This window comes from Pogoniulus pusillus, chromosome 31 (assembly GCF_015220805.1).
Source record: "Pogoniulus pusillus isolate bPogPus1 chromosome 31, bPogPus1.pri, whole genome shotgun sequence".
NCBI classification, from domain to species: domain Eukaryota; kingdom Metazoa; phylum Chordata; class Aves; order Piciformes; family Lybiidae; genus Pogoniulus; species Pogoniulus pusillus.
The window spans coordinates 8,037,133-8,058,937 of record NC_087294.1 but is presented as its reverse complement, the minus strand read 5'-3'; the positions used below and the strand labels follow the sequence as shown (position 1 = coordinate 8,058,937).

The following is a 21,805-nucleotide window of genomic DNA, read 5'->3' as shown; positions in this document are numbered from 1 at the left end:
GACAGCTCAAATTAAACTAACAATTTAACCTAGCTGTAGACTAATTTAACAGTTTAGTTAGTTGATGGCCTGGTTAGTTAATAATCTAGTTGAGGCATATCCTTGGCTTCTGGAGTCAGCTTCCTTTTTCTATCAGAACTGACAGTAATCTGCATGCTTCTTTTGCTGTGCTCCACTTTTGCAGCAGTCATAGGAAGCAGCATAGGGATCTGTACAACAGCTACTTTTCTAGGGATCTTGGTGAACTAATCTGGACTGGAAGCAAACTAACCTAAAGGCATGCACCTGAGGTCTGGTTCTTGCAATGCTTCTGCTTGCTGGATATCCACTTCACCCTCTCCTTTTTTTTTCAGAGGTCTTTTGCTGTGAGCACCTGAGGCAGGGAGCCAGGCTAGGATCCCAGTTGCTGAGCTGGGGTCAGCAAAGGTGCTTCACTCCTTCTCTCTTCCAGGAAGGGGAAAGTGACAGTGGGGAATGGGGACTGGGTCTATATCCTGCAGAGCCATGGCCACCAGCCCTGCCACTGCTCTATCACCCTTAGGTCAGAGGAAGAAGAGAAGGAGGTGGTGAAGGTGCTGCAGTCAACAAGAGAGAGAAGGCAGGAAGAGGGATTATTGCTGGGGATTTTCTTTGCTTTTCACTCATGATCTGCTCTCTCCTCGAGGTTGGTGTCACATTCCAAAATCTTACTTTGTGCACATTTCTCCACCTCCATCATCTAGCTAATGTGAAACAAACTATAAATACAAGCAGTGGCTGCTTAAGTTCCCTTTTGTTTCCATTGCCACATAGGTTGGAGCAAAAGCTCTGAGCAGGTCTGCACTGGCTTCCTGTTTGATGAGCACAAGCACATTAGTCGCCATAAGAAAATGAGCTGTAGCACCCTACTGAACAGTTGTGCAGAAAGGTACTTAACCCCACATAGTCCATGAACAAACAGAGCAAGTTCACTGTTCTCCTGTGCTTGTAGCCTCAGGAGACAGCCAGGACAGGACTGAAGAATAGCACAAGCTGCTGTGATTCTCGATTGGTAAATTACTCTGCCCTCTCTCAAAATCCAGCCAGCTTACCCAGGTGCTCCAAGGTGGAGCCTGACAACAGAAGGCTCTGGGGGCTTTGACACTTCGCCACTCTTAGTAGAGAAGAAAAACTTAGTCTGTTTTGTTTGTTTGTTTAGACAATACATAGATACCAAATTTATTAAGTGTAATAAGCATATTGAAAAGATTTATGATTCTTTTTCCCTGAACAGATAATATTACACAAAGAATTGTGAGCCGTTTCACACAAGCTGCTTTCTCAACTCCGTTTAATTTGAATTTCTTTCCATCTGGGAAACATTTTCATAATGAATTTGCAAGTTCTTGTCTGACTGTTCCCTGTTGCATTCCTTCCCATTGGTCTGGTATGTCCCTCGTGTTTACTGATCAAAGTTAGAAGCGGTTCCACAAGAGTGAATGGAGTTGACTGCTTCAAAAAGGAACTCCAGGTTAAATGAGTCCTGTGCTTTTATCAGGTTTAGGTACCCAGAGGTTTTGTTGAAAACCTTTTCTACCTCTTGTTCTTTGCAGTGCAGTACACACAGTCACAAAGTTGCTAATATGTTACAAGCTAATAATCCTCTGTAGTTTAGGATTTCAGTGATACTTCTTTTTTGCTTCCTTTTTTTTTTCACTTAAGAAACAGAGCATTGTGAAGTTAGGATTAACAAGGTAATACCAGTGGAATCTTGAGCATACTTTGTGGTTTGCAATATATCGCAAACTCTGAGGAGTATGAGGTTTGAAAGGTGTTTTATGATGTGCTTTTCCCTGTGAGAAGCTTAGCATGAGATGGTAGGGGATATTTATGCACTTTACAGTTATGTACAGCCATATACACTATCTACTTTTAAAACAGTCGTGAGCAGCAAGCCAGTGAAAAAGGGGCATTAAACAAATACTCAATATCTACACTCACACTGCTCCAGCTCAACTCCTAATGTGATCCTGTGTACTTAATCCTTCCTGATCCTCTACACTAGGTATACATATATAAAATAGAGCTTTTAAAAGTCATAGATTTTGATACAGCAGATAAAAGAGGCAGGTGCCCATTTAGAAAGCTACACCAGGATCCACTTCAAGTCAAATCCGTAAGTTGCAAAGGTGGCTTGAGATATCCTCTGCCTCTGCCCTCTCTGTGCTGGGCTCAGCCAGTGGCATGGCAGGATTTTTGAAGGTTTACCAATGCACCTTGCTTGCTCTTACAAATACTCTTAGAAATAAATATTACATCCCACACAGATGGGTAAAAGTCAAGATGCTGGCTTTCACAGGGGGCTTTCTCTTATCTTTTTCTTGCCTGTCCCACAGCTTAAGTAAATGAATGAAACATGGATGCAAAGCTATGAAGCACTGGCTAATTTAGTACTTTGGCAGTCTGTGGATAAAGGTATTTGGATCCCTGAAAAAATGTGCAAAATCTTCAGGTTAGAGATGGCATATACAAAATGGGGTAGGAGTGGGGATTGTGAGCTGCTTTCCTTCAGAAAGGTCATATATGTTGTTTGGTTTGTTGGCAGTTTAAGAGCTTTCTCTGAATCTCATTAGACATATGAATGCATTTAAGATGCAATGGAATCCACATATATTCCATTCAAGAAAAATTAAGAAGGAAACACCAGGGTTGTTTGTCTTTAGACTTTCTCTAACCAACTCATGTCAGATATGAAGGCCCAAAAAGAGCAGAGAACTTTATTGCAAAATGCCAGTACTGTTTTTTTCTACACACATTGGAAAAGTTTCCAGCCTTTTCTACTAACATCCAGTGATGATATTCTGGAAAACATAGCTGGTCTGTCAGATCTCTCTGGAATATGAATGCATTTTTACTTGTGCTTATGGGGAAGAGTAGAAATATGTGGGCTTCACATTACCCAAGATCTGATCTTCATAGTTAGGAAGGCAGCAGAAGAAGAATCCCAAGCATATTTCCATAATGGCAGTAGTCCAGCCAAAGCCATAGGCCCAGCTGAACATATTGATTCCAGTCATTTCAATTTCAGTCGAGAACTTGACTGGATAAATGACCAGGCCCATGATGGAGAACACAGCTGAAGAAACAGAAGAAAACAAGAAAGGGTTTAAGCTAACACCCATCACATTGCCTGCTTCCATAAGACCTGTAGCTAAACCCATCCATGCTTTGGAGGACTTGAGAATCATTCCAGGGCAGTGACAGGCAATACATTATTTTCCACAGAGAGCTTAGGTGCACACAGGTGAAGATTTGGATATGGAATCAGCTGAGGGACATACTAGTTCTAGCGTGGATATACTTAGATAAGCTAAACTTCACTTCATATACTGCCTTACCAGCGACAAAAAGCAAGCCTCCAATCCCACGTATGAAGTTGAACCGAAGCGTGTCAATGGCAAAGGCTATGATGGCCAGAGCAAAACAGATGACTAGAAGTAAAAAGCCAACCAGGTATGTGGCAGCTGCAGCTCTTCCCCAGGCTGAAATGAGAAAGAAGATACATTAGAAAGAACAAAAAAATACCCCACCTTGTAATGTTCTTCTCTGATGTATAATGAAAGACTAATTTAAACAAATGTGAAAAGAAGGTTAGCTCCCAAGAAGGAAAGCGTGGGAGCTTTCTCTCCTCCCATAGGTGAGCCTTTCAGTTCCACAAGACACCATTCACAGAATGCAGAAAGCATAAAAACACCAGCTTTGACATCTCACACAGAATGCAGTGGGGCTCACATGCAACCTTCCTCCTTAGATTGAACAACTAAGAACTGAGATTAAAATTGCTGTAAATACGTAAGAATGGGCACTCTCCCTCTATAACAGATGTCATTACCTTAGCAGATGCCATAAACTCAGCAGCAGTTTGCATGGACAATGAGAATTGGACAGTCCCTGAACCTAACTACATTATTCCTTTAAAAAAATGGCACTACAAATTTAAAGGCACAGAATCAATCGGGTTGGAAAAGAACTTTGAGATTACCAAGTCCAATCTTTCACCCAACATTATCTGATCAACTAAACCATGGCACCAAGGGCTATATCTAGTCCCTTTTTAAACACTTCCAGGAACAGTGACTCCACCACCTCCCCAGGCAGCCCATTCCAGTGAAAATCAGTCTTTCTGTGAAGAACTTCTTCCTTGCATCCAGCCTAAATTTGCCCTGCCCATACTTTGAGACTGTGTCCCCTCATTCTGTCACTGGTTGCCTGGGAGAAGAGACCAACCCTCACCTGGCTACAGTCTCCTTTCAGGTAGTTGTAGACAGCAATGATGTCACCCCTGAGCCTCCTCTTCTCCAGGTTGAACATAGGGCAGTGCTCCAGCCCCCTTATGAGCAGCCTTATTGCCCTTCTCTGGACACATTCAAGCACCTCAAAATCCTTCTGAAATTGAAGGGCCCAGAACTGGACACAGTACTCAAGGTGTGGCCTAACCAGTGCTGAGTACAGGGGCAGAATGACTTCCTTGATACAGACCAGGACACCACTGGCCTTCTTGGCCACCTGGGCACACTGCTGGCTCATGTTCAGTCTGCTGTTGACCAGATCCCTTTCTGTCTAGCTGCTCTCCAGGCACTCTGTCCCCAACCTGGAGCCATGCATGGGATTATTGTGGCCAAAGTGTAGAACCCAGTGCTTAGCCTTGTTAAGTCTCATGCCATTGGATTCTGCCCAGCCAACCTGTCATGGTCCCCCAGTGTATGGTGATAGTCCATAAATATCAACATTCAGTGCTTTCTACCTTTTCAGTCCTTGTTTAGCTAGATGTTCTAAATGAAGTTAAAGATTTGGAATCTGCTTTGCAGGGAAATTTGAGCTCTGCTTTTGATCCAAAGCCAGAACTGTTTCATTTGGAAAAGATCATTGAGGAGATGAATACTTGCAATTTCAAATTATAAAACTTTATGTTGCAACATGTCAAAGTAAAGCATACTGTGTTTGCATAACAACTGAAAAGAGGTTTTATTTATTCAATATGTTAAGTTCTAAGAGGCAACTACTGCTCAAAGAGATCCAAGTGTCTCCTCTCTTAAATGCAAAAAGCCCAGCCCGACACTATCTAAATTGTATATGTAGATGGAACACATAATGAAAGTCTGCTGGGCATCTACAGACTTCACCATCTCACCTATACCTCATTGCTGTCTACAACTACCTGAAGGGACATTGTAGCCAGGTGGGGGGTGGCCTCTTCTCCCAGGCAACCAGCAATAGAACAAGGGAACACAGTCTCAAGTTGTGCTGGGGTAGGGATAGGCTGGATGTTAGGAGGAAGTTCTTCCCAGAGAGAGTGATTGGCATTGGAATGGGCTGCCCAGGGAGGTGGTGGAGGCACCGTCCCTTGAGGTCTTCAAGCAAAGCCTGGATGAGGCACTTAGTGCCATGGTCTAGTTGACTGGATAGGGCTGGGTGCTAGGTTGGACTGGATGATCTTGGAGGTCTCTCCCAACCTGGTTGATTCTATGATTCTATGATTCTATACTGTGTGTTTGAAAGATGTCAGTCTCTAACCAATTATGTACAGCAGCAGCACTGAAACATTATCACAGCCCAAACAACCCTGATGGTAATGACAACTCAAATGTGGTGCATAATGTTCAGTAGAAGTTCCCTTGGGAACTGAGTAAGTCAAGATTTTTGATACCCAGTAGCCTGCCAATTTGTTTGATTCAAGCATGGAAGTAATAAAATGCAAAGTGTCCTACATTCCCCCTGGTCAGTGTCAGGTAGGCATGAAAGCCACTGTCCCGTCACTTGTGAGTGACACCTTGATGCTCAACATCTCTTCCCCCAGGCCCCACATCACCTCTGTTATTAAACTAGAAAAAATATCATTATTTTCTAGCTCTACTTTTCTTCCCATCAACCCACCAAAAGCAATTTCCCTTTTTGTTTGCTTTTCACCATCTGCCTCTGTTTTATCATCGCTGCTCCATGCTAGCTACTGTATTACATTCTCTGTTTTGTCCTTTTCCTTTTTTACACCAGAAGATTTCTGTTTGCTTCTAGGGCTTTTCAAGTGGTTTTTTTCCCCCTCATGTAAAATCCTAGCTGCCTGAGAAGGCTGAAAGGGACAGCAATGATATGCTTAAACCTCATATTCTAGCCCAGTATTTTAGCACTAATTCTTCTCCTGGTGAGTTTGCAGGAGGCTCAGAGACAGAGTTTGCAGTGTGGAGGTGCAGGTGGGAGACCAGAACTTCAGGCAGAGTATCAAAGGAAGTATCCAGGAGGAAGACTGAGCCACAGCTCAGTTTACCCTGATGAGGTTGCTCCTGCTTCCAGCCTCTCTGCCAGCCCTCTAAGCCAGCAAAAACAGGAACACAGGGCCATAACAGAAGTTGTTCAAGCAGAGGTGACCTCACTGCTCTTGTGTCCAAGAGTAAAACTTCTGGCAGAAAGTCGAAATGACAAAGGAGATCTGGATTTGATGGGCATTGCTAGGTGCAAAACCCCTGGGCAAATGTGTGTCCTCTACCAGAGTACACAGAGGGCAGCTGCTTGCCTGAACAGTGTCGAGGCACCGTAAGATCTGGGGATTGCATCTCTCTCGCTGCCTCCACCGCTGCCGTGAGCCATAGACAGTCTGCCAAACGCAAACCTTTCTCCCCTGGAGCAGCTGCTGGCAGAGCACCACCCCCCGGCGTGGGAGCACTGCCTGGGCTGGAGGCTCGGGGGCGCTGCCTGGTGGCTGCAGCCATGTGCAATGGCACCTTGCCTGTGCCACCATGTCCCTCCACTGGGCTTGCCCAGGTGTTTTTCCTGAAGTAGTGTTGCAAATGCTGTGACTGTATGAAAGCAGATTGGGTGCACGCCCAGCCCGCAGGGCACTGCCTGCACGGCAAGAAGAGACATGCTTAGTGGAGGACGCTTACATCTTTAGCAGGTATTGCTTAACCACCTCGTAGCCAATTTTGTGACTCTCTTTTCTACAAAGAGAGGAGGGGAAAAAAGTCACTCAGCATTGGAAGAAAATCAGTATGCAAGTAGGGCAATATTATTGCGTGTCACTACTGGGATTTTTTGAGGAACAGTTCCCTACCTTCATGTATCCCTTACGAAGTGTAGCAGTTACCCGCAGACTGATCACAGAATCACAGAATGTCAGGGGCTGGAAGGGATCTCAAAGGGTCATCCAGTCCAACCCCTCTGCTAGAGCAGCATCACCTAGACCAGATCACACACACGTCCAGGTTTTGAATATCTCCAGAGAGGAAGACTCTACAACCCCCCTGGGCAGCCTGTTCCAGTGTTCTGTCACCCTCACATTGAAGAAATTCCTCCTCATGTTTACATGAAACTTCCTATGCCTAAGACCATAGCCTGCACACACCTTGCTTTTCTATGATAAAAGGTAGCACTAGCTTTGTGCTTCTTTAGCTGTTTGTTTTCCCTTGTGCCAATCACTAGCTCTAGAATACCTTTGTATTCCAATAGAACTGAGATTTTAGAATTCATTAAAAATACCAGAATTAGAATAATTAAATCAGTCCCAAAATGCTAACAAGTGAGTGGCTAATCTGGTCCCAAATATTTACCTGTTTTCCAACGTTGTGGGCATTTGTTTAGCAAAAAACATAAATTAATTGCTCTAACTGCAAAACTCTCTTCTTAAAAATGTGAACTCCAAGCCCAAGAACCATCACAGGTGCAACTCCAACTCAAAGGACACTTGACTCTAGAGAGAGAGTGCAGTTGAGAGCTGAAAGGATCGAGTCCACCTATCATCAAATCAAAAACAAAACCAGAGGGAGCAGCAGGTTACAGGACAGCAGGCTGAAGCTTTGCAACTACTCAGCAATTTGTCAGATCTGTTTTATTGGCCCAAATAAATGGCATTGATGTTTTGACTGCTTAAGAGCTAAAATGTACTTGTTAGAAAGGAAATCTGTATTTCTGCAAGTGTGTCCTTCAATACCAGCAGGATTCTGTAATTCTTTCTGCTAGTCCTGTTTCCCCTTTTTGCAGCTCCTCTAACAGGTGAATGAACTCCAGTGAACACCATCAAAGGGTTTGTAGGAAGCTAAACACTGTCCATTCTTGAAGACGACTTCTAGCTGCCAATATTCTCAACCAATTTTGTCTTAAAACAATTTTCTTTAAATAATTATATCTTAAAACAAGACCTTGCCACCCCAAACAGGCCAAAGGGACCCATATTTTCATGCCCAACTCAAGCAGCGCAAGAAGAGTGCTTCTAGCTACTGTGTGCCTTGTACTTCAATCAGCAATGATTTGTGGCAGTCCCAACCACCCACAGTGACTACTGGAAAATGAAAATAAGTGCATCCCTGCTGTGTGAGAAGACCCCTGAGCTAATTTAGAGACTGGAAAGAACCCACCCCTGCCAGCACAGGGCTCACTTCAGCTTATGAGCAAGATAATTAGCTGAGAGAGTATACAATAGTGAAGCAGCTTTATTGCGCCAATATTAAAGCTAAATCAGTTTAAAGGTAGCATGACTTCCTCTTGTATTGCAACATGCTCTGAATATCTTATTGCTGGCTGAAGCCAGAGGCAAGCTGATGGACTTCATTACAGACCACAGAACCACAGAATTAGCAGGGCTGGAAGGGACCTCAAGGATCATCTAGCTCTAGCCCCCCTGCCATGGGCAGGGACACCTCACAGTGCATCAGGTTGCTCAGAGCCCCATCCAGCCTAGCCTTGAAAACTTCCAGGGATGGGCTCTGATGTCCAGGACTAAGTGTGTCTCCAGTTTCCTTCCTTCCTGATTTTACTCCCTCGTGTGTTTTCCAGTTTGCAGAAGTGTAGCCACCATCTGTGCTTCACCCATAAGGAAGTTAAACTGTCTTGCTCAACAGTAAGTTGAGCAAAAACTTTGGCCTGGCAGATTTTTTTTTTCCTTAGCCTGCCATGTTTGGTGCCTTCAAAAAAGAGACCTGTCATGCCTTGAAAATAGCCTATGTAGTCTGCTTCCCCCATAACAAATACACATTTATTTGCTTCTGGTGTGTATAGTTGAAAACATGAGAAAAGCTTCGTACTGATGTTGCCACATTTTCCTTCATCTGGTATCTCCAAGCCAGAGGAACTGCTGAGTCTCAGTCTTTGGGTGACATTTTCTGAAAACAAGCCCAGAGAGCTCAGAAGTACATCTCCTGGTCTAAGCAACACCAATGTGTTTGTCCAAGTTTTCATCCTTGCTTGAAGCTGAATACACAACTAGCACTGCAAAGACAAACATATGTCTATTGCCATACATCGACAATTATCTACAGGTTCTTGCTGACCAAGCATTTTAACCTGAGAATTGTGCAGCAATGTTAGGGAGGATAGTTTTAATTCAAAAGAAGCAGACAGGGAAGGAAAGTAAATGTAATAGACTAATATTTTGCTCTGTTATCCCTCATACCACCAAGGGAAAGAAACACAAACCCTGTTGGTTTAGCTTCAGTCTTGCCAAACGATTCTTACAAGAACTATCATGCTGGAACTTGTCCAGAGAAGGGCCATGAGGATGATCAGAGGGCTGGAGTTGCTCTCCTATGAGGACAGGCTGAGGGAGCTGGGGGTGTGCAGCCTGGAGAAGAGGAGGCTCAGGGGTGACATCATTGCTGTCTACAACTACCTGAAGGGAGGCTGTAGCCAGGTGAGGGTTGGTCTCTTCTGCCAGGCAACCAGCAACAGAACAAGGGGACACAGTCTCAAGTTGTGCCGGGGGAGGTCTAGGCTTGATGTTAGGAGGAAGTTCTTCACAGAGAGAGTGATTGGCATTGGAATGGGCTGCCCAGGGAGGTGGTGGAGGTGCCATCTCTAGAAGTGTTCAAGTAAAGCCTGGATGAGGCACTTAGAGCCATGGTCCAGTTGATTGGACAGGGATAGGTTGGACTGGATGATCTTGGATGTCTCTTCCAACCTGGTTGATTCTATGATTCTAAATCTTCTGGAGATCATGACTGTGTAACATGCCAACTGCAGTAAACTTATCTGTTCTTTTGGAAAAGAAGTGAACATTGAAAACCCTGCATTTGCTGCTCACACGAGCTGGCAGTGTGCCTGTGTGTTTGCATACAGACCTGATAAATCAGAATCCATTCTTATGAATAAACTCTATCTGCAGAGTGAAAGCTACCGTCTGGGAATCATTTCAAAGGAAGACTACATAAATGAAGAGAATTGCATGTTAGTCATGGATAATGCATGAACAGAATAAAATGAGGGGCAAAAATATCAAAGGCATGATTGCATGTTTATTATTCTCTGAGCTTCTGTTTTCATTGCATCTGCCTCATTCTTAAAACAACTGCATTCTCTGGATATCTTTCCCATAGGGGAGTCATTACTGGATGTTTTCCTTTGGTTGGTTGGGGTTTGGGGTTTTGTATATGTGTGAGTGTACACCATTTGGAGTAGAATAAAAATTTTGGGTCCTGCTGTTTGATATTCTATTTGGTAACTCCATTGTTTTCCCCTTTTTAGAATTCATTGGCAGTTAACATGGATTTCTCATTTAATGACAGAGGACTATCTTCTAATATGTGAACCACTTTTTATGTGAGCAGGAACAGCTTTTGTCTTGCTGCTACATTAGAGGCAGCCACAGAAGCAGAGGATGACCTATTTAGATTCACACTGCAATAATGTTATTGCAAAACTTTCTCTGCAAATACTATCAGGTCCAATATAAATGAGAAAGGATTGGGAATTTAGGATGCTTATCCCACCCTAGTGTTTTCAAATGACAACAGGAAAGAAAAGAACGTTTATGTGTGGGCTGTCTACCAGTACAACATCACATGTGTTAGAAGAGAGCAATGTCCTTATCATCTCTTAGTGCTTAAGTGAAAGCTCAAGGTGGTCTTAAAGTGTTAGAAGAGAGCAATGTCCTTATCATCACTTAGTGCTTAAGTGATAGCTCAAGATGATCTTGAAAGTCTTTTCCAACCAAAACAATTCCATGATTCTATGATCTGGCTTGATGGACTCTAACTACTTTAGAGTAAAAACCTATTAATTCCTCACCACTGACTTCATTTGCAAACACACACAGACAAAGCCTGCATTGAAGGCTTTATGTACTTCTGCAAACCTCTTCTCTTAGGGATGTGAGCAATTCAACTTAGAAGCTGTTCTGAATTGAATTTAAGGGGAGGAGCAGTTACGTCTTGAGGGAGCGGTTCAAATTCATCTCATTGTAAGCCAAGGCATGTAAAAGCTTGACTCAAAAGCTGGCTTCTTCAAATCTTGTATTAATGAGGACTGCTCAGTGATGCTTACTTAGCATTAGAGAGGCAGAAGTGGCAGAGGGCGTAGAGCCATCATCAAAGGGAGCACCAAGGGAGTAAGTTGGCTATTAAACATAATGTGCACACGGTGCCTCAAAATGAAAGGTTTGGTAATGAGAGAGTCAGGGAGTACCCCTATCTCACATTATCTTCAGACACTGTTGAATATATTGAGATGATCTTGAGATTAAAGCTCAGCCTTATAAACTTCAATGCTATAGCATTTATTGTCTTTTTTTTTTCCTATTTATTTTAAATTAAGGAAGGAGTACATTTGGATGTGCATATGAGAGTTGAGAGGAACAGGTAAATAAAGCAGGTGAGGTATTGATTAACCAGTACATATGCATAACCTCAGTTAGAGTAGCAAGATGTACCTGTTCCACAACTACTCCTGAGTTACCTTGTTCCTCGTCTGCTTCTGAGTTAAAGGTGGTTTAAAATACTGTATGTGAGTTAAACAGAATCAGTTTCCATGATAACACAGGCTACAAACTAGGAGTTCTAATCAAATCAGTAGAGTGAAACCTTTCTAAGAAAAAAAAAAAAAGCAGCTCTTCTTTTTACACTCCCAGGACCCATTTGAGGCTGAAGAACACTGAATTTACATCTCATTTCCATATGTGCCAAGTGTTGTTCTCACTCTTCATCTGCATATGTAATTTTCTATTAGAAGATAAATTTTAGCATTTGCAAAACAAAAAAAAACCCAACATATAGGCAGAAAAGGTATTACTTTGTGCTCATAAAATACATCATAAGTGGTATTTACTCTTCTTGTGAGCGAAGTAGCTTTTACAATGCATTCTGAAAGTCTTTATCGCTTGCTGCTTATTGCTGATGGGCTTGTTTATAAACTGCACCAGCCTTCTACATTTGGGTCCTGATTTGAGCACAGTGTGCATATTCAATGTCACAGGTGACATTACATGTATCCAGTCACAGATTAGTGTTTCAGCAGGAGCGTGTGTGATCTGAAATGTTATTTAGAACCAGTAGAAGGAAGCCAGAACCCTCTGGCTGGCGTAGGCTACCATGTCACTCCACTCTGCACTCCTGGGAGGGCTTTTGTAGTACCACTTGACAAAGAAGAAATACAGCATTACAATAGTCATTGGCTTGATGTGCACAAGGTTGCTTAGAACAATGCAAGCTGTCAGTGAGAAGTGATATGGCAATGCAAAAAAATGGTATTCTGTTTTCCTTTTCCTGCATAATTCCTTTCCTGCTTAAGTAACCTGTTTAACGCTACAGTGGAATTCAACATCCATCTTGCCACCCTTACCATCATTCAAACTGTGGAGAGGTTATTGTAGCCCTGTTGTATCAGATTACCTCAATAAGCTAGAGGAAGAGATGAGGTGAAGAGAAATCAGAGTTTAGCCATGAGATAGTTTTCATATTTTCAAGAGAGATGCCTTCTGAGTGGGTGTGAGTGAATAGTATCCTCTCAAGGACTTAATGATCCTGACAGCGCACAGTGCTGAGAATCATCACAAAGTCCTCAACACCAGCAGTTCATATATCCTGATTGGGAGATGAGAGCCCTCCTTATGACTGCTATTTTCCCCACCCAATTTAACTGTAATTATTAAAGGAAGTTTGGATAATAAACAGTGGGATGCCATCTGCAATTGCTCTCTATAGAGTTAATTGCTGAAGAGCATAACTATTACTTGGAAAAGAGTCTGATTAAATAAATTTGCCACTAAACATATAAAAGGACAAACCCTAAAATTACAAGAGAAAGCATGTCAGCAATTGCAGATGAGGAATGAAAATTGCCATGGTAATTAAATGCTCTGGGCTTGATTCTCTTTTATCTCTTTAGTAACAACAGAGTGACTCCTACAACCTAAGGAAAAAACAAATCTATTATCCACTTCTTGCATCGAAGTTCCTTGCATTTACTGTTGTTGTGATATTTTTATTACTGTAGACATTTCATTAAGCCTGTATTTTCTATCATTCTAAGTTTTGGGTAATGATTGACTATGCTACATTATTATGTGACTGATCTTGCAGCCACATTTCTCACTGGCTCGTCCTAGGTAACATTACACTTTTAGGAGACTGGTGACTTTGGAAATGATGTGGTTCTCTATACATTATCATTAAAACTACTGACAATCACATAACTGTTTCATGCCACAATCCAGTAGGAACAGCGACAGATATTCACTTTCAGTTCATCCTGTGTGAAAGGAGTTGAGGATTGCCCTGTAATCAAGGCAGTGCACAGAGCAGAGAGCTGGGCTCCATCCTGCCTTCTCTGGTGGGCTTCCTTGGGCTGCTCAGAAACCTGCCTAGCCTTTGTTTCCCAGCTGTGAGGACACTTCCCCAAAATTTACTTGAATTTTACCAAATTCTGAAAGCCTTTAGGTGCAGAACTTTGACTTCAGGGAAAATCTGCAGTGAAGACCTCATGACTTGAGCTGGTCCTTGATTCAAAAAGCACAGTTACTTGTTTACTTGATTTCTGTTCCTACAGACACACTCAGATGCAAAATAGCTGCTAGGACAGCCTAGTTCTCCTCCCAAGCCCTGCTGAGAGAGGCTGTTTCCCAGCCCATCCCTCTGGAAACATTCCTGCATCACTCTTGCTTCATCCTGAGGCAAGTGAGGGCTTCCCCACACCTGGGATTAGGTGCTGGCTGTCAGATGGGATGGGAATGTGGGGGAAGGTGGAACAGCTTGCATAAGCAGCATGGCAATGGAGAAACTTAGTGTCTGGTCTGTCCTGTGCTCCAGGTGTAATGAGTCACTGGTCTGCTGGAGAAGTTAGCTTTCCAGAGGGAGAGCTGCAGGGCTGTGGTAGGTGTTACTGAGAGAAGTCCTTTGCTGCTCCTGACCACACCATGTACCTCACTGTTGTATCATTAGCTGGGGAGTCTTACCAAGTGATTTACTTTCTTGTTATTCCTCCACAATAATAGTTACCCATTTTTTTGCCTGGAAGATGCAGGAAGGTGTTCTTCCAGATGGCAAAATCACTTATCCCTCCACTGATCTCCACAGCCACTTAAACCCTCCACGCATCTTAGAAGGCAGCAATTGGACATTATTATATGAAAATAACTGAAAACTGGATTCCAGTTGTCATGTCAAAATGACTTTTCCTATTTCCCCCCCCCCCCCCCCCCCCCCCCCCCCCCCGCAGGATCTCTATTTGCGTAATATAAGTAAACCAACCACTTCAACCTAAATTTTGAGCCTTAAGCTTGCAGTTATTCTGATGGCAGCAGCTGCACATGGAAGGGCTCTAGGGCCAGGCAGATAAAAGGTGGGATAAGTGTAGACATGAGTTTTTCATCTTGCTGTGCATTAGATTGGAACTAGTAAAATAACATTTAATAATAAATTATATTTTCCCTCAACTAAGCCTACACGTTTAGACATCTTCAAAGTCTGCAGTGAAATAAATTACAACTGAGAAAGTGGCTCAGGTCTGAGACACGCCTTGTTCGAGAGGCTCTGTAGCTGAAAATGAGGAAAAACAAAGGAGTGCTGTGCCAGCTTCAAGAAGGGATTTAGCCTCTGTGTTTCCTTTGCAAGCTCAGCCATGTCCCAGGCAGATACATTTTACAGTATGCTTATTACCTATCCAAAAAGTCTTTGTCTGTCTAAAGGTTCAAGTATGTAATAAGCTAGAGATTTTATTTGTTCCAAGTGTTAGAACACTGTAGAGCTACAGTTTACCCCTTCATCTGAAACTCCAAGCATTTTTGACTGAGTATCCTAATGCACTTGATATTTTTTTCCTAAGCTATTCTGCTTATTTGAGCTAAGTATGATTGGAAAGCAAAAAGGGCTTCTGGTAAAGTCAAGATGAGTGCAATGTGGTTAAAGCAGAAGATACAAGCTCTTGGATAAGAGAATGGTGCATAAATTCTTCATATTCTCACTTTCATAGAATCAATCAGGTTGGAAGAGACCTCCAAGAGCATCCAATTCAACCTAGCACCCAGCCCTAGACAATCAACTAGACCACGGCACTAAGTGCCTTATTCAGTCTTTTCTTGAGCACCTCCAGGGATGGTGACTCCACCACCTCCCTGGGCAGCCCATTCCAATGCAAATCTCTCTCTCTGTGAAGAACTTCCTCCTAACATTTCCACACAGCTCATCAATTTTGCCAAAGACCAAGAGCATGCAGATGCTTTCACAGAAGGTAACTGCACAAGTAGAGGTACTCTGTTAGCTTTCAGGAAAAAAAATTAAACCTGCAGACCTCTTGTCTTCCCTCTGAGGCTTTAATTCTTCCAGTTTAAGCAATTATTCAGAGTCTACAAACTCTGCTGGTGCAACCAATTAAACCCTCTGAGGAGAGGCTGAGGGAGCTGAGGTTGTTTAGTCTGGAGAAGAGGAGGCTCAGGGGTGACCTCATTGCCGTCTACAACTACCTGAAGGGAGGCTGTAGCCAGGTGGGGTTGGTCTCTTCTGCCAGGCAACCATCAATAGAACAAGGGGACACAGTCTCAAGTTGTGCCAGGGGAGGTCTAGGCTGATGTTCTAGGAGGAAGTTCTTCCCAGAGAGAGTGATTGGCATTGGAATGGGCTGCCCAGGGAGGTGGAGTCACCACCATCCCTGGAGGTGTTCAAGCAAAGCCTGGATGAGGCACTTAGTGCCATGGTCTGGTTGATTGGATAGGGCTGGGTGCTAGGTTGGACTGGATGATCTTGGAGGTCTCTTCCAATCTGGTTGATTGTATGAAACCTCAGCAACGTTTGGTTGCTGTCTGTGCACTACCTCAAGGCAAACAGCAAATTCAAGGGAAATCACAAGCATTGCACATGGGCAATTTGATCTGAATCTGCACATTATGTTGAACAACTTTCAAGAATGTTACAATTCTATCTAATTGTGACAGGACAAAGATGCCTGTAGTGGATTAAGATAGCTACATTGCCCAAGCCCGTGTTGAGAATGTTTACTGGCAGCTGCTGAGCTACACGTGTGTAACACTTATGCCAGTGAAGCCAAAATAAATTTAAGGATAAAGAAGAAAGAATAAATCAGAAGAATAAATTTCAGAACCTACCCAGCCTGTGGCACATTACACAGGGAAGCTGAGAGTAAAGCCCAGAGGAAACATGATGGCCTCTGTGGAAAGGGTAGGGGCAAAAGAGAGTCTTTATCTCAGAAAAACATATGTAAAAGACTTCTGCTCTTTCTGTTTACATCAAGTCTTGTTCCTGTGCTCAGGAAGGTGTAGAATTGCATTTTGTTTATCTAGCACCCGGTTTAGCTTGGCACAAGACAGTCAAACATCCCACAGGACATGATACTGAATGTTTATTTTCTATGAGCTTTCTGGAGCACTGGGAATAAATGTAATCCTAAAATGATTACAACTTTAGGCTTTGTCACTGAGGCAGGTAGAACCAGGCTTAACACAACACCTGGATGCTCACAGGTCAGATGTTGTCTCAGCCTGATCTTTTGGGGGCCTGAAAGAATGATGCAGAGAGAGTGTTTACAGAGACCTGTAGTGATAGGGTATGGGGCAGTGGTTTCAAATTAGAGAAGAATAGATTTAGATTGACGTTAGGAACATGTTCTTTACCATCAAGTTAGTGGAACACTGGCACAGGTTGCCCAGGGAGGTAGTTGAGGCCCCATCCCTGGAAATATTCAAGGTGAGGCTTCAACAGGGCTCTTGACAACCTGATCTACTTGAGGATGCCCTTGCTGACTGTAGCATGGGTTGGACTGGATGATCTTTGGAGGTCACTTCCATCTCAAACCATTCTGTGATCCTAAGTCAAACATTTCTGGGTTAGAAGTGCTGGACTTGCTGCGAATGTGATTCATGGTAACCCCAGGCATTGCAGGAGCAAGGTAGTCTACACAGATGGTGACCTCCCTGGTTTGTCTGTTAGGTGCTGTCCAGTGGGAAGTTGTGTATACAGCTGTACAATTTAGGCATGTAAAAGTGAGGCAGTATAAGGAAAAAAAGTGCAATGCTGAACAGCCGTGTAGGACGTGGAATATTGTGTTCAGTTTTGGGCTGAGGTTCAGGAGGGGCAGGGATCTACTTGAAAGAGTCCAGGAAGTGCTACGAAGATGATTAAGGGGCTGGAGCACTGCCCTGTGAGGAGAAGCTGAGGGACCTGGGGCTTTTTGGTCTGGAGAAGAGAAGACTTAGAGGGGATCTAATCAATGTTTATAAATATCTGAGGGCTGAGGGTCAAGAAGGAGGGGCAGCCTCTGCTCACTTGTGCCCTGTGATAGGACAAGGGGCAATGGATGCAAACTACAGCACAGGAAGTTCCACCTCAACATAAAGAAGAACTTCTTTACTGTAAGGGTCACAGAGCACTGAAACAGGCTCTCCAGAGAGGTTGTGGAGTCTCCTTCTCTGGAGACTTTCAAGCCTGTCTGGACACATTCCTGCATGACCTGCAGTAGATTCTGGTCCTGCCCTGGCAGGGGGGGTTGGACTTAATGATCTCCAGAGGTCCCTTCCAACCCCTAATATCCTGTGATCCTCTGACCTGGAAGCAAGGTGAAACTTCTCTTATATTGTCACAAGAAGTGAGGTGAAAGCATTTTCTGCCCGATTAAAGCTGGCATTCATAACACTGACAGAGCCTAACATGGAGATCAGGAGGAGGGCTCACAATTCCTTTGCTGAGCATTATGGACTCTCCTGCTCTCCAGTGCCATGCACCAGAGGCAATTTTGCTGGCTCGATCTGTACTCAGGATTGGATATGACATGTAATAGAGCTGGTTTCATCCTGGAGCCCTATAGAGGCCTGCTACAATTAACTCATTACAGCTGCATTTTGCAAATAGATGGCAAAGTTTGATCACACATAATAAACTTCCAGGAACAGTTCTGAAAAGCTGCAATAAAGTATCTCTGAGATTGCTTCTGTGAGTGTTTTTACACTCATTTTCAACAAGAAGAGTGGAGATTCTGGCCCTTAAGGAAAATATTCATCCTTTCAGATTCCAATCAGCATAAATTGCAAGAGTGCTTGAACTTCCCTCCTTGCTCAGGCTAACAGCTCATCATTTACAGTAACTGTTTTCAGACCACAGCCGATAGTAGGTATAGATCTAAGAGTTATCCTTCTCTCAGCCCCTTTCTGCCACACACAGGGCTTTACACCTTTTCAAACTGAAGGCTGCTCCTGGGTCACCATGCTCAATAACATGCTTAGCCAAGACTCAGTACAGACAGGAAATCCTTTCATCTTTTAAAGCTTTCTTTCATCATCACAAAGAAACTTTTTCACACGACTCACCTACCAGAGCAATTTCAGGCCAGCATTCTGCAGCCTGACACTCCCTAGGCATATCTTCCTGCCATCTTACATTTGTACCTCCCTATTTCTTGCTGGTACTCAGCACTAAGGCCAGGCTTACTCATGCAGCTTGCTGTTTGGACATTTGAGCAGCAGTAGCTGATAATATGACAGCATTTAAGGTTTTCTTCCTCTCGTTTTGGGGAAGCAGTGATTAGTGAGGAGAGTTAATAACTTCTCCTAAGGGAGGAAGAAAACCTTAAATGCTGTGTGGCTGTTTGAGCTGATCCTCTAGCTCAGACATAGGGGAGAGATGAACATTCCAGGGATAGGCCACATAAATGGCAACAATAGATAAATTAATATAATTTTATTGGAGCATCAAGAACTTAATGTCTAGAAGCACAGTTTGTTCTCCCCTTCTCCGGCTGGCTTCTGCTGCTGCAGCTTCGCCTATCTTCCCTGGCTGCTGTTTGGGCTACTGCTGCTTCTGCTGCTTCGCTGCCACTTGACCCCTTCCCCATCTCCCTTAAGGTTATTGTATTGTTGTTTTTCCTTCCTTCCTTCCTTCTCTAGTTATTATTTCTCTTTACATTGTTATACTATAAGAAAATACAATTTCATCTTTCCCTGACTTTCAAAAAAGAAGGGTTTTGTGTTGTGCTGAGTCAACTTCTCCCCGGGGGGAACCTCCCCCAACCCGGGACATGCTGTCATATTTCCTGCGCTGGCACATTGCCATGCGTGGGTTTTGGTACTATGGAACCCACCCACTAGAGCAACTAGGTTTCTTTCACAGAATCACAGAACCTTAGAGGTTGGGAGGGACCTCCAGAGACCATCGAGTCCAACCTCCCTGCCAAGGCACGATCCCCTAGGGTAGTTCGCTCAGGAGCGCGTCCATGTGGGTTTTGAAAGCCTCCAGAGGAGACTCCACAACCTCTCTGGGCAGCCTGCTCCAGTGCTCTGTCACCCTCACTGTAATGAAGTTTCTCCTCACGTTTCTCCCTTCTGCACAAGGCGTTCTCCTTCTTCATTCTGTTAGCCACCTGTTAGGTGTAGTTTGGTGAGAGTCCCCATCGCTTCATGCATCAATGCCTGGTATTAGGTGGTAAGGTTAGGAGAGCAGAAGGAGGGTATGACTGGAGGAGTGCCCCAGAGACTGGTCCCCCACCTCCACTGCAGGTGCTTACCGTAACCCATGAGGGACTCGCAGTTCCAATTCCCGCCCTGCTCAGGCCTGGTGCAGCTCTCCCATAACGAGGCTTGGTGCACGTAGGGCAAGGTCTGTGACTCCAGCCAGCCCCTGCCCGCTAGCGCGATGATACCGAAGATGACGCCGATGCCCAGGAGCAGGGGCAGGATCCATCTGCACCGCGTGTAGTCGAGGCCGTACTTCACCATCTCGCAGGGCGGCGGGAGGCTGGCGGGGCGAGGATGGCTGTCTCTGCCAGCAGCGGTCCCTGTGAAAGCGTGTGCTGATGGTGGAGAAAAGCGCTTTAATCGGGAGAGACACGGCACGGAGGGAGGGAGGGAGGGAGAGACAGCAAGGAGGGAGGGAGAGAGGGAGGGAGCTCCACCTAGATTGGGATGAGTAAGAGCTGCTGCTGAGCAATAACCAGTTGAGCTAGGGAGGCGCTTCGAGGGTAGGTTTATCTATGGGATCCTCTCTGCCCTGCTGACCAGGTAACAAATCAGGTGCTGTTTACCCTCAGCATTTAACACTTTCCTTCCTGCCACTCCCCACCAGCAGGAGCATCTCGCAGCTGTGCTTACAACTTTCTGTCTGAAGAGATTTGCATTAGGGCAGGCAAAAACAGGAGACCAGCCAGGGATTAAAAAGGGTGGTTGCATCTGAAACTTGCCACCTGGAGGCTGAGAGCTGCCTTCTTTGGACTCCATTTGAAAAGAAAGCCATGCCTTATTTTCTGCAATTGGAAAACAAATCCCCTAGCTGCTCTAGAACTAATATAACAAAGAATATGTAACTGCACTCTCTCTTTCTTCGGGACATAGCTACAGGGGGGAAATAGCTAACAAGGCTATAGTGTGTTGTGGGTATAGCCTTAGCAGGAGAACTTAAACTGAGCTTTGCTTTGATCATATCTTACAGGCCCTCCCTGTGTGTGGCTCTGGCTGTAGGTGCGCTGCCTGGGGCCTGTCAGAGCCTGCCTGCTATGTGCTCTGAGTGAGAATTCACCTCGCCATGCCCCAGGAGGCTACCCAGCAGACTACAAGGCAGTTTGTCTGTTGGCTCCAAAGCAACACAGCCACACTGCCTTTGAATTAACACGTCAACATTAATTGTTCAAAGTAACCATTAACAATACAAACTGGTACCTTGGTAAGTCCCAGACAGGTTTACACTTGGAAGCAGCTTGCATCCCTTGTTGATCAAAGCTGGTTTCTGCAGAAAATCGTTAAGAACAGGGAGTGCAAAGTAGCCTTTGCCTTCATGTTGGATTTCATCAGGTGGGGCTGCACCCAAGTACCAACCTCATTTACTCAGGGATGTGCTGCTGTGCTGCAACTGTCATAGAGAAAGTGACTTCTGTACTGAACTGCAAACTCTACACATGTTGCTGAATATTAATTCATCAATCAATAATGGCATAAATAAAACAAGTTAATAATGTATGCTGGATTGATGCACTGTAGATGACAGTGCCTCAAGAGGCACTGAGCCTGTGCAGACCCAAACTGCAACATCCAGAACAATCAGTTGCAGCACTGTGGAAAGGTGACAGCCCTCTCATGAAAGGAATTTGAAAGGGTTGATGCAGCATCATGCCTTATCACTCACAGCTTTTTAGCCTGGTGATAAGTTTTCAGTGTCGTGACTGCTTTTCCTCTGCTTCTGTAGTTGGCTGTGTTCTCACTAGCTGAAGCACCCTACCAGCCTCTCCCCTGTAGTATAAACACAGCTCAATCCCTGGGATTCTGTGAGGTCATCATCATACAATCATCATAGAATCAACCAGGTTGAAAGAGACCTCCAAGATCATCCAGTCCAACATATCCCCCAGCCCTAGCCAGTCAACTAGACCATGGCACTAAGTGCCTCATCCAGGCTTTTCTTGAAGACCTCCAGGGACGGTGCCTCCACCACCTCCCTGGGCAGCTCATTCCAATGGGAAATCCATCAGGTGTCCTCAACAGACTTTTGTAGGAGAAAGAGACAGTTTTACAGATTTGGGCTTTGAATTTGAGTTACACTGAATGAAAAGCCAGTAGTGAAAACATCTTGGTTGCTAGTTTAGATATGAAATAAGGGACAAC

General features: G+C 44.2%; 1 protein-coding gene across 1 annotated transcript; it reads right to left on the bottom strand.

The window, feature by feature from the left end:
* Window positions 1-1,292: 1,292 nt before the first annotated feature.
* LOC135189207 (p53 apoptosis effector related to PMP-22-like) lies at window positions 1,293-20,104 on the bottom strand. Its single transcript, XM_064169323.1, has 3 exons — window positions 19,720-20,104; window positions 3,357-3,500; window positions 1,293-3,094 (listed from the first exon to the last, which is right to left on the bottom strand). Exons 1-3 carry the CDS (start codon window positions 19,928-19,930, stop codon window positions 2,880-2,882), a joined length of 570 nt encoding a protein of 189 aa, XP_064025393.1. The 5' UTR covers window positions 19,931-20,104; the 3' UTR covers window positions 1,293-2,879.
* Window positions 20,105-21,805: the final 1,701 nt, after the last annotated feature.